Source organism: Cannabis sativa, chromosome 1 (assembly GCF_029168945.1).
Source record: "Cannabis sativa cultivar Pink pepper isolate KNU-18-1 chromosome 1, ASM2916894v1, whole genome shotgun sequence".
NCBI lineage: Eukaryota > Viridiplantae > Streptophyta > Magnoliopsida > Rosales > Cannabaceae > Cannabis > Cannabis sativa.
Genome location: NC_083601.1, coordinates 23,880,852 through 23,894,827, shown reverse-complemented (window position 1 = coordinate 23,894,827; position 13,976 = coordinate 23,880,852). Strand labels below are relative to the sequence as shown.

Sequence of the window (13,976 nt, the reverse complement as noted above, 5' to 3'; positions counted from 1 at the left end):
TAGCAGCTCAACATTCTGCTGGGATGATACATGAGTTTGCACGCTGCTTGTGACTTCTCTCCAGTCCGTTTGGGAAGAGGAAAAAAGCTCGTGGAAATAAGAAACCATAAGAGCATCCAAACCACTATCCCAGTCAACCCATGCACCCGAATGATCTTTAAGTTTCGCAACAAAATTATTCCTTCGTCTCGTAGTTGCAGAAGCATGAAAATACTTGCTATTATTATCTCCCTCTTGCAACCACAATTGCTTCGATCTTTGACGCCAGAATACTTCTCGTTGCACATAACATTCGGCCAAGTGCTTCTTTGCTTGTTTGTAATTGGCTACATAGACTTCATCCCAACCCAATTTCCACTTCTGCACTTTATTTTTACACTTGCTGAACCTTTCTTTAAAATTGCCAGTAACCTCCTTACCCAAGCAGCCAGCTTGTCCCCACAACACTGAATTTTAAGCATAACATCATCAGACTCACAAATCTCCCAACTATCCTTTACAATTTGATAACAAAGAGGTTCCCTCAACCACGCATTTTCAAACCGAAACCACTTAACAGAATTGTAGCCTACAGCAGGAACCATGACCATAAGAATCAGAGCATGGTCTGAAGTTGAAATCTCAAGATTATGGAGCTTAGCAGAAGTGAACATGTTCAACCAAGCAACATTAGCTAGCCCCTATCCAAACGCACTTCTATCCAATGATTAGTACCCCGCCCACGCTCCCAAGTAAACGGATAACCACATAACTCCATGTCTTGAAGTCCACTGTCAATCAAAGACTGTGGAAAACCTTAGATTAAAAAGTCAGGGTACCTATTACCACCCTTTTGTCATCATGAGATAAAACATTATTAAGATCACCCATCACACACCATGGTAGATTAGACCGATTAGCAAGAGTACGTAACAGATTCCAAGTAGAAGCGCCTACTCCTATTTGGTTCCCCATACACACCAGTGAACCGCCATTCCTGCACACCTTCAGAAGCAACTCTCACATCTATATAAGCATCAAAAAACCCAAGCAAAGACACTTCATCCTCAATTTTCCATAATAACGCAATACCTCCAATCCTACCATTGACATCTACGACTATCATGCCATCGAATCCCAACGTCATGCGCACTCTCTCCATCTGAGAACGATTGGATATAGTCTCACAAAGAAACACAATACTGGGCTTCTTTTGGATCACAAGATCCTTAAGGAATTGTAAAGTCCATGGGTTCCCAAGCCCATGGCAATTCCAAGATAAAATATTCATAATGGTTGGTGGGCCTGGACACCAGTACCCACCAAACTCAAGTTCTTTGAACCATTTACCTCTTGACCCGTTGCCACATCACCCCTCACATGGGCCCCATCAATATCTTCCAAAGTCGTTATTCTCCTCTTCGTATCAAGAACCAAAAGACAAGCCTCCTCATTGATATCATTAGATATTTCCTTATTCGGAGCAGCTGATAACATATCTTTTAAAAAAATAATATTAATATAACTAAATAGCATTTTTTTTTAAAAAAAAATAACTACCAATATATATATTATATTTGTATGTTCACCAACCCATTTTAATTTCATGCACCTTTATTATTTAACCAATTAGAATACAACAAAAATACCCTCATGGGTGAGAGCAAAAGTGATGCTCTCACCTAAGGAGTACCCTAAAATTATTATTATTATTTTATAAAATTAATTTATATTTAACAAATTTAAATTGTTAAATATTATTAAAATAATTAAATACTAACTAAAATAGAGAGTATTGGAATAATAATAATAATAATAATAATAATAATAATAATAATAATAATAATAATAATAATAATAATAATAATAATAATAATAATAAGGGATATTGGCGGCTAAACCACTTGAACTTTACGTTTTGTAACACTTAACTACAAAAATCGATTTTTGGGGGGCAAAACTACGTAAACTCCCATTCTGTTTTGCTCTGTACCCTTCCGTCCAAAAAGCACAGTTAAATGCCACGGTGGACTGTACACGTGTACACATGACAAATTTTTAGTAGTTCAGTAATATTAATTTTAAAAAATAATTTAAAAATTATAAAAATAATAATTTAATAATTATAAAAATATAAATATTTAAAAAATTATAAAAAAAAATTTAATATTTTTTTTTTACTTTTTTTTTTCTTCTTCTTTCTTCTTTCTCCTTCTTCTTCTTTCTTCTTCTTTTTCTACTGAACCGAAGCACCACTGGAGCCAAGCCGAAGCACCCAGATCCTCTCTCTCTCTCTCTCTCTCTCTCTCTCTCTCTCTCTCTCTCTCTCTCTCTCTCTCTCTCTCTCTTCGTGGTGGTCGCCGGGGTTGGTCGAGAGATTGGGGAGAGGAGGAGGTCGGGGTTTTGGGGCTTGGGGATTCTGATTTTGTAGTGTCCTGGTCCGTTGGTGGCTCCGTCAACGCCGCATGAGAAAAGAAGGGGGGTCGGGGTGGTCGCCGACATTAGGGTTTGCTAGGGTTTGGTAGGGTTTTTTAGTGAAGGAAGAAGAAGAAGAAGAAGAAGAAGAAGAAGAAGAAAAAGGAAAGAGAAAAAAATAAAATAAAAAAAATAATTATTTTTATAATTTTATAATTTTTAAATTATTTAAAAAAAATAAAAAGTAAAAAAAATATATTTTTAATTTTTTTAAAATATTTATACATATTTTTTAAAAAAAATTAAGGGTAATTTACGGCATAACCTCCTTAAGTGGCCAGGTATTTGCAACTAACCCCCAAATTTAAAATTTTAGTGGTAAAACCACCTAAACCTCTATTCCGTTAGCAAATACACTCCCCCGTCTAACTGACCCCGTTTTCTGCTTATGTGGCTGGGTAGCCCAAGTGCCAAGTCACCAAAATACATATTACGTGGCATTATCCATTTGGAAATATAACCTAAAATTAAAATTAACTAAAAATATTACCTAAATTAAATCAAAAACCCCATTAAAATTAAATAAATCCACAAAATACAAATCCACTTAAAATAGAATAAGCAAGGGGGAAATGAAATAAAAATAAATCATTTATGAATACAAATCCACAAACAAAATGAACTAACCTTAAGAAAAACACAACCCAGAAACACAGTGTAAATCGAGGAGAAAGGAAACCCAAACCAGTGTAAGAATCCCAAACCGTTTTTTACAAAATCGAAAGAAGCCCACAAACACGGTTTGGAAATCGAAGAGTAAGCAAATGAAAAGAGTGTAAGAACCCCAAACCCATTATCGTAAAATCAAAGGAAACCCAGAAACACGGATTAGAAGTTGAAGAGAAAGACTCAGAAACTAGATCTCGTTCATGAAATGGCCTTTCGTCGTCAGAATGAGGATGATGCTCCTCCAGACTACGGTAAGTGATTTTTTCTTGTAATAGTGTTTAGGGTTTTGAAAAATGTTGGGTATGAGTGTGTTGGATTTATAGTAGTTTTTAATTCTGGTAGTGGAGTTAATAATAGTTAGGTTGTGAGGTTTGTTGAATTGTGGTCCATACACAGGTTAAGTGGGTAGATGAGATATTAAAGTATTGCACTTTTGGGTAAAAACAAAGTAGTCAAAGGCTGTTAGGGAATCTTATGCCTTTGTCTTCTGAAAAAGGAACATTTGCACATATATTTTTTTTTTTGTCTGTATGTAGGATGTGGGGGCTAAATGTTTAGGGGGTTTTGTCAAAGAATTGGGTAAAGTTGTTAGGTTTTGCCTAGTAAACATCTACCATTAACTCTAGTTTATGTTATCCATGCAGGTTTGAACTTGGATAATTTCATAGTGAAATTATTCCATGGGGGTTTCTGGTATACCCGTTGTGGCAATAAGATGTATGAGGGTGGTCGAATTCCATATTTTGATCACTGTGGGTTTGAAGGGTTCAACAGGCTGCATTTGGAAGAAATGGCTCTAAAATTGGGATATCAGTTTCCATTTGGATTTCTATTTAAGCCTAAAGAGAAACACCTGAATATGGGATTCAGGGTGGTTGAACAAGACCAAGTCGATATGCTGTTGGATGATTTGAGGTCTAGAAGCTACAGGGAGGCGAGTATATATTTGGTACTGTCAGATTCAACATTCGCATTGGATTGGTATTTGTCTGAGGATGATGTAAGGTATAATCTAGAACCACCATCTTAAAAACTGGAGAAGTGCACTTTGGTGGAGTTGCCATCAAATTGTGGAATTTTGGCAGATGTTGTTGTCAATCCACATGGTCATTATGAACCCAATGACATGTTCTACAACAAATTTGTCAAGTGGGGAGATTTAGCAACACAGTGGATGGATGAGGAAGTTCATTCTCGTGAGTGCAACCCCCAACCAGGAAATACTATTCCTGAGACAATCGTGATATCATCATCATCTGAGTTTGAGTCTGAGGAAGATGATGGAGAAGAGGATGAAGATGATGGAGATGATGAAGATGATGGAGATGATGGAGATGAGGAGAATGATTTAGATGAGGGTGATCATGAAGATTTTGAGGATATGATGGCCTTTGCTGGGGAGAACTTAGCTCATCTAGATGATGATGGAGGTCTCCCAACCTTCCCTATCCTCCCACCCCTCCTGCACCAGAAAGTCCTCCTATACCAGATGTTGCACCAGCTGCCTAGGTTATGATTATGCTTTTTTTTAAGCATTTTGTTAGATTTGATTGCATCAAATTAGTTTTTTATTGTTAATAAATGAAGGTTGGTATTGCAGGAATTAAGTGGATTATCTAGTGATTCAGAGGTTGTGATTGTTGGTGTAAATGAAGGTTTAGAGGAGACACCAAGAAGTAAAAGACTCAGAGAGAGGAGGCAGAGGAGGATGATGCATGATTCAGTTGCACCTAATCAGATGCAAGATGAGCATCAAATCCCAACTGAATGTGAACCAGACATTATATCCCAGCTAGGGGTGTTCATAAAAATCGATAAACCGAAACCAACCATCAAACCGACCAGACCGTAACCGAATTTTTGGTTTCACGTCATCACCGAATTCGGCGGTCGGTTTTGAATTCAGTTTTTTGTGGCATGGCGGTCGGTTTCGGTTTTTGAAATAAAAAAATGGTTAAACCAAAAAACTGCCAAAACTGCCAAAAACTGTCCAAAACTGCCAAATCGAAAAATTGCCAAAAACCGTACAGTCGGTTTTATACGGTTATAATTTCTAAAAGTTCGGTTACGGTTTTCATAAAATAAAAACTGTAACCGACCGGTCGGTCATAAAATTGTAAAAACCGACCATAATCGACCGATTTTCACCCCTAATCCCAACTTGCATATGAGTTTCCAAAAGTTGAATTTGGGATCTCCAAATTGAGGCTGAAGCTGAACCCCAAATTGAGCCTGAAGCAGCACCTCAAATTCTCCATGAAGCAGTACCCCAAACTGAACATGTAGCAGCACCCCAAACTGAACCTGTAGCAGAAGCAACACAACAAACTGACCACCTAGTTAGAATTAATTTTATATGAATTTTATAGATTTTAATCCATTAAATAAGTAGAATACACACAACTTAATTTGATACTATGTTATCTTTGATTTACATGAGACCCCAAGAAGTAAAAGACACAGACTGAGGAGGATGAGGAGACCCCATACTGCAACCCAAACAACACCCCAACCATCACCCCACACTACACAGCAAACATAACCTGAAACAAAACCCCAAACTGCGTCCCACACTGCAAGCCAAACAGGACACACAATACCCCAAACTGAGCCTGAAACAGAACCCCAAACTGCAAACTGAATAGCCCAGACAGTACCCCAGCTAGCACCCCAAACAGCACCACAATCTGAAGGTGAGTTTGAAATGCATGAGGAAAAGTATAATGGTGAACCAGATGTGGAGTTGAATGAGAATGTGCAACCTGAGAATTGTTCTTGGTGGGGAAGTCACACCGAGTTGGTGCATGATAATGCTAATGAAAGTGATATTGGTGATGAAGTTAAAATGGGAAGTGTCCACAGTGATGAAGAGAATGAAACAACAACCCCTTATAAGATTCAATTTAAATGTGAGATGCAAGGTAACCATAGAATCTTTCAAAGGTGTTATGTGTGTCTTCATGCTTGTAAAGAGGGTTTTAAACAAGGATGCAGGCCACTTTTAGGGCTTGATGGGTGCTTTCTGAAAGGATGCAGTAAAGGGATCTTACTTGCTGCAATTGGGATTGATGCATCAAATTCCATCTTCCCAGTGGCCTATGCCATCACTGAGAAAGAAACAACCAACAACTGGAGTTGGTTTTTAGAGCTGCTAAAAGATGACTTGAATTCCATTGAGCCATAGTCATTTACTTTTATGAGTAACAGGCAGAAGGGACTTTAAAATACAGTGGAGACAGTTTTCAACAGTCCTGACAATAGGTTTTGTGTGAGACATATGCATGAAAATTTCAAAAACAGTTTCCTGGTCTACTGCTGAAACAACTTATGTGGAATGCTGCAAGAGCCACTATTCCTACAGAGTTTGATAGGAGGATGGATGTGATAAAGAAAGTCAACACAAGTGCATAAAATTGGCTGGCAGCAAAGAACCCATCAGAATGGACAAAAGCACACTTCAAAGAGGAGGTCAAATGTGATATGTGAACAATATTTGTGAAAGCTTCAACAATGCAATCATTGATGCAAGGGACAAACCAATAATTACTCTGCTAGAGTTTATCAGGTAACATTTTCATTGATTTCTATGTACTGGCAGTTATTACTTAATTGTTTAAATTGTTGCATTCTCACTTAGTCATGCTATTTTTACAGGCATTGGTTAATGTGTCGTTTTACCAAAAAAAGGAAGAGTTTGCCTAAATGGAACCATACTATACACACCAATATCATCAAGATTATTGCAAAGGAAACAGAAGTTGCTAAACGGTGTGGAGTGTCAAGAGCAAATGCAACTATGTTTCAGATTCAGATGAATCCAGGAGGGTGCTTCACTGTGGACTTAGAGAAGAAAACATGCATCTGTAGGAAGTTTCAGTTAACAGGCATAACGTGTGGACATGCCTTAGCTGCAATTTGGATGTGCAACCATAATTCCCACCCTTATTACAACAAAGAGGCTTTTGAAAAGAGTTATGCAAACACAGTTTTCCCAATCCCAAGTCTTGACAAGTGGCCAAAAACAGGAGAAAACACAATCCTTCCTCTTGGAGAAAACATTTTGCTAGGCATGGCCAAGAAAAAAAGAGGAAGAAGTGTTGATGAGCCACCACCTCCAACTTGCACAAAGGCTAGAAGAACTGGTGCAATTATGCATTGTGGAAAATGCAGGCAAGCTGGACACAATAGGAGGTACTGCTCGAATGATGCAGCACCTCAACCACAGGTATGAATTTGTCTAAAGCTTACTTTTTCGGTATTAGTTTTCACTTGGCAATAATGATTCAATTCTTCTGTTTATTAGGGCCCAAAGAACAAAGGAGGCAGGCCACACATCCAAAATCCAACCAAGGAAACTCTAAAGAGAAGGAAAAGAATGGCAAAGGAAAAAGCTAGGAAGGCTGCACAAGGTGATGGAGCTGGGTCATCTGCTCCACCAAAATATGCAGGAGGGTCTAATGCATAGGTTGCAACACTTTGATGTAGTATTTTGAATTAGTATTTTGACTTAGTCCTTAGGAATGTGTTAGGATTGCAGAAACAATTAGTGCACAGGATGTTGTATTTTGAATTAGTGCACAAGATGTTGTGTTAACTGTTAAGCCTAATTTATGTTTTTTGTTAGGTATTTTGTATTACACTTTCATGTTTGGTGCAGAAGTATGCACATAATATAAACATCTGGTATTTATTTATGGAAAAGGAGATTATATCAAAACAAAGATGACTACATTTCATACTCTTTCATTGATCAACATCAGTCACACTTTGTGTTTTCAGTTACACATCATTGTTCATGATTTGAAAAAATAAAATAAAATAACATACATATTGCAATACATATTACAAAACATCTAATATTTCCACTCATTTGACATTCACAGGTTTGTCTTGCATTTGAATAGCCATCAATGGTGAGAGTGCTTTCATGACAACTCTCCACACCTTCAGTTTGTTCTTTGTTGTTAATATAGTTCTCCACAAATTCATGTCCTTCTTTGCTGTTACAAGCTTTAGATAAATTGGAAACTTCCATCTCCAAATTTTGAATCTTCCTTAGCAGTCCAAGAATGACAACCGAGAATCGTTCACACATGGGTGGGTCATACCACATCCAAAAATTACACCCGTGTACTTGCTGCCACAAAAAAAAAAAATCTGACCTGAGGAGAAAAAAAAAAGAACACAAAAAATAGGCAAATAATCAAAGCAATAAGATCTCACTTGATGGAATGGGCATCTAACAAACCTTCCCCCAGGATTCTTATTCGTCTAAGATGTTTTCATCTCTGCAACCCTAGGGGGGTCACATCGGCAGAGGTGAGGCCCCGTGGACATGTTCACTAGCTTTGTTCTTCCCCTTCGACAATGGATGATGAATCCAGGTAGGAGTACCCCCAACCCTTCTAACTTTATATCCTTACTCTTCTTCTTTGATTTCGACCCCCTTCTCTCGATTTCCTTTGATTTAAAACGAAAATGGGTGTGACATCTGGGTTTGGGGTTCTTATGCTGGTAAAGTGGATTTGTGTTTAATGGGGTTTTAGATTTAATTTAATTAATATTTTTAGTTTATTTTAATTTTCAGTTATAATCCCAAGTTTTAAATGGATAATGCCATGTAATGTGTATTTTGGTGACTTGGCACTTGGGCTACCCAGCCACATGAGCAGAAAACGGGGTCCGTTAGACGAGGGAGTGTATTTGCTAACGGAATAGAAGTTTAGGTGCTTTTACCACCAAAATTTTAGATTTGGGGGTTAGTTGCAAGTTGCAACTACCTGGCCACTTAAAGAGGTTATGCCACAAATTATCCTAAAATTAATATTACGTGCACCACTAAAAATTTACCACGTGTACAAGTGTGTACACGTAGACAGTCCACCGTAGCATGTAACTGTGCTTTTAGGACGGAGAGGTACAGAGCAAAACAGAATGAGAGTTTATGTAGTTTTGCCCCCAAAAAATCGACTTTTGTGGTTAAGTGTTACAAAACGTAAAATTTAAGTGGTTTAGCTGTCAATATCCCTAATAATAATAATAATAATAATAATAACTTTTATTTTAACGTTCTAATTATTTTAACTAAAAAAGATAAAAAAAAAATACTATTAGAAATGTTCTAACTACGTCATATATATAAAAGAAATTGAATTATAATTTAATTTCTACATATGCTAAAATATTGAAAGTGATATGTCTTACCAACCGTCCAAAACATAAGAACTCCCTTTGTTCTACACTTAATAAATTTTTGTTGGTAACTCGATAGTATAAATATAAATGTGATTTTTGTTAAGTCTATAAATAAATATGTATATATAATAATAATAATAATAATAATAATAATAATAATAATAATAATAATAATAAGACTAATTAGTAATTTTTTCCTCCGAATTTTGACATGTACTAAATTATGCTCCTGAAAATTTTTAGCCGTTAAAAATTTCCTCTGAACTATTAAGATTGTTAAATTTAAAAACTTTTATCTAATTTTAGTAAAAAAATTCTAACATGGATGAAAGTTTATGGGCATGATTTAGTACATATCAAAATTTGAGGGGTATTATTTGATAGATATCAAAGTTTGTGGAGCATGGTTTAGTACATAAACAATTACTGAAACAGTAAAATTAAATGAAATTAGATAAAAGTCCTTAAATCTAACAATCTCGATAGTTCAGAGGAATTTTTAACGGCTAAAAAAATTCAGGGACATAATTTAGTATATATTAAAGTTAACGAGAAAAATTACTAATTAGCCTAATAATAATAATAATAATAATAATAAATGAAGAAACGTAAATAGCAGTGAGAAATTAGTTGGGTTTGGGTGGCTTATGGTCCAACGCTCTCACCTGGCTCCGCACAGTAGGCGGACATTTCCAAACTCTTCACCCTCGTATCCTCCGCCTCTTTCTTCCTTCTTATTTTCTCCCACTTTCCCTCATTTTCCCATCTAATTCTTTCTCTCTTCTTCTTCTTCTTCTTCATTACACCCATACACATTGGTTTCTCTCAATTGCCTCTCACCTGGGGTTTCCAAACACTACACACGCCAATGTCGTTCTCCGCCACTAAGTTCGCTCAACCAGTTCCTCTCCATGCCTCCACTCCCAGATCCAATGACACCCCATCTCTCTTTAAGACTTGCTCTTTCCTTGGATCTACCCAGAAGCTTCGCTTCAATCCTCTTCCCACCAAATCCCATCAATCCGCTTCTTACCGTCGATCCGCCGTTGTTGCTGTCTCTGACGTCGTTAAGGAGAAAAAGCGTCAGACTTCCACCAATCTGGTAAACCCTTTTTGTTTTGCTGCTTCAATTTTCTGTTGTAGCTTCACTTTCTTCTTGTTTTTGTTTTGAATTATGGGAATTTAATGAAAACCTTAGCGTTTTGCTATTTTGTTTCTAATTAATTACTTGTTTACCGTATTGGGTTTCCTAAGATTTGTGTGATTGTGACACTCAAGTAAGATCAGCTGAACACTGTTTGATTATCGATTTGACACCTCAACTAAGCAAATCAGAAGATTTGTGTATCAATTCTTGTTGTTCGATGGTGAAATTCGAGTTAGTTATCTTCCAAAAACTGTTGGTTCGACACCTTAAAACGTAAAGGGATTATTTTTAATGTATAAAGTTTAGCATGCAACAAGAAATTCTCGAACAGGGTTTTAAGATTTTAGTGTATTGAACTTTTTTTTTAATTCGATTTTATCCAGCTGATCACGAAAGAGGAAGGCTTGGAGCTGTATGAAGACATGATATTGGGCAGATCTTTCGAGGATATGTGTGCTCAGATGTATTATAGGGGCAAAATGTTTGGTTTCGTTCACCTCTACAATGGCCAAGAGGCTGTGTCAACTGGATTCATCAAACTTCTGAAAAAGGAAGACTCTGTGGTGAGCACATACAGGGATCACGTACATGCACTGAGTAAGGGCGTCCCAGCCCGTGCAGTGATGAGCGAGCTCTTTGGGAAGACCACCGGATGCTGCCGAGGCCAAGGAGGTTCCATGCACATGTTCTCCAAAGAGCACAATTTGCTTGGGGGATTTGCTTTCATCGGTGAAGGAATTCCGGTGGCAACTGGTGCTGCCTTTTCCTCCAAGTATAGGAGGGAGGTTTTGAAAGAGCCCGGCTCTGATCACGTAACTTGTGCATTTTTTGGAGATGGTACCTGTAATAATGGACAATTCTTTGAGTGCTTGAATATGGCAGCTTTGTGGAAGTTGCCCATCATTTTCGTTGTGGAGAATAATTTGTGGGCAATTGGGATGTCCCATTTGAGATCTACCTCAGATCCAGAGATCTGGAAGAAAGGACCTGCTTTTGGAATGCCAGGTGTTCATGTTGATGGGATGGATGTTCTGAAGGTCAGGGAGGTTGCTAAGGAGGCCATTGGAAGGGCCAGGAGAGGAGAAGGGCCAACCTTGGTTGAATGTGAGACATACAGATTCAGAGGACATTCATTGGCTGATCCAGATGAGCTCCGTGACCCTGGTCAGTACTTCACTTATTATTTATTTTGTATTTTTCAGATGATTAATTCTCTTTATAATCAATGTTGCATGTTGATCACATTGTTTCTTCACGAATTTTCTTCTGTTTATTACTAGAGTATGTTCTGTAAGAAGGAGATTCTTGGCATTGCTATTTGTATCCCAATACCAAATGTGTAATTATATGTGTTAGTTTATTGGAGTTCCCTGCTTACAATCATTTTTTGGGTTCCTGATTTTGCAGCTGAGAAGGCACGTTATGCTGCTAGAGATCCCATTGCAGCCTTGAAGAAACACTTAATTGAGAGCAAATTAGCAAATGAACAAGAGTTGAAGGCCATAGAGAAGAAGATAGATGATCTTGTTGAAGAAGCTGTTGAGTTTGCTGATGAAAGTCCCTATCCAGCTCGTAACCAGCTACTGGAGAATGTGTTTGCAGATCCAAAAGGTTTTGGAATTGGACCTGATGGACGGTACAGATGTGAGGACCCCAAATTCACTGAAGGCACTGCTCATGTCTAATTACGCCAACATTGAATGTCTCCATAATCTTGCTGGTTTTTTAGTTATTGGATGTTGATGTGTATGGTCTTTTATGTTTATTTACCTCTAGTAGTATTGCCAGTGTTAGCCTTTTTCTACTGTAAGCAGGATATGTTGTCAAGGTGGGTTCCTAATTTCAATTTTGGCTGTGCTCATCTTTAAAGCTATAATTGTTTTCATATGAAGCACAGAACTTATTATGGTTTGCCCAAATTCTGTTTTTGTTATATGAAGAGCCCCAATGGGCTCAGTTTGTAGCCTTATTAGACAGCTTCTTCCTTCCTTGCGAATCCTTGTAACTTGAAGATAATAATATAAAATTCTTCATTGAAAATCCTTGTAAGTTGAAGATAATAATTTAAAATTCGTTAAGTTTACTTTTTATCTCACTGATATGTTTATTCTAGCATAATTCTAATTTGTAATGTAGTTTCATATTTAACTAGAAACTATTCACCTACAATATATGTTTTAAATATGATTTCCCAAAACAAAACTTTACAAGTAATTGTTTTTACAAATGGGAAATAGTTCCTATTTTCCTCAAAAAACTATACTATCACTCTTACTAGAAGATGTGGTACTTAATTGTAAAACATAATAGTAGACACTATTTATTATAAAGAGTCGTGCTAAATTTAATTTTAGTTAAAGATTGTACTAATATATTGGCATTGTTTTTTTTTTAATTATTTATTTAAGTTAATCAAAGTTATTTTTTTAAATAAAATTAAATTAAATATAATATTTATTTAATTGTCAAAATTTTATCATATTAAGACTTGGTAGCTACTAAGTATAATATAAACACCATATAGAGGAATGTTCTGTTATTATCTTTCTTAAAGGATGTTAAATTACGATTTGTTAAACGATCAGCAAATTGAGTTGTCCATGCAATTGCAAGGCACTCTCGATTTATCTCTGGTAGTTGCATTTTAGAACTAGATATCTCGCCCGATTTGAGGGATATCTTGTTTTTTGAATGCTTTTAAATCAATAAAGTTGCTATTTCATTCAAAAAAAAAAAAATGTGGAACATGTTGGTTAAAGTTGGTCAATAAAATAGATATTTATTTACCTTATTCCAATAATATTAGCAACATTTGTTTATTTTTACTTCAAATTTAGGATTAATAGGATATGTATTGGAATTGAAGTTTTTATTACCTACAATTACATACTACTTGTGAACATTTACTTTATTTCTCAAACTAATCTTGCAATATCTAAAACAGAGCAAAAACACATATGAAAAATTAAACAAACACAATGTAATTGCTAAAATAAACGACATTTGATAAACAAATTATTTATTTGTTTTTTTCCAAACCAAAGTCAGCTCAGAAGGAGCAAGAACAACAAAAACAATTAAGGATGGCCTATGAGCAGCATAACAGCAAGGGAAAGTTCCTATTCAAAACAGCAGTAACTTTTAGTTTTTTTAATCTTTTTCTCTTTTTTTAGGGACTGTAACTTTAGTTAATAAAACTTCTTTTCGGTTGCTATAAATAATCTACAGGGCAATTATTTTACTTACTTTTAGTATTTTTGTTTTGACCATCACGATGTAGATAGTGGATATGGATAAGTGGGGCATAATAAATTCAACCAGTACGAAAGAATGTCAATGAGATACAAATGCTGTGCCAATATACAGAATTTAATGTAATTACCTGAGACATTATCAGTCATTCAAATCGTCAGCTAATTCTAGGAAATCGAAGCTAGCTTCTCTTTTTTCTTTTTTGGTAAATAAGCTAGCTTTCTCTTGAAAACCAATTCTAATCAAACTTAAACTAAAA

At 36.2% G+C, this 13,976-nt stretch overlaps 1 protein-coding gene across 1 annotated transcript; it reads left to right on the top strand.

The window, feature by feature from the left end:
* Positions 1–9,887: 9,887 nt before the first annotated feature.
* LOC115708323 (pyruvate dehydrogenase E1 component subunit alpha-3, chloroplastic) lies at positions 9,888–12,511 on the top strand. The gene is made up of 3 exons (XM_030636564.2): positions 9,888–10,420; positions 10,849–11,629; positions 11,873–12,511. The coding sequence occupies exons 1-3, from the start codon at positions 10,187–10,189 to the stop codon at positions 12,148–12,150; spliced, it is 1,293 nt and encodes a 430-aa protein (XP_030492424.2). The 5' UTR covers positions 9,888–10,186; the 3' UTR covers positions 12,151–12,511.
* Positions 12,512–13,976: the final 1,465 nt, after the last annotated feature.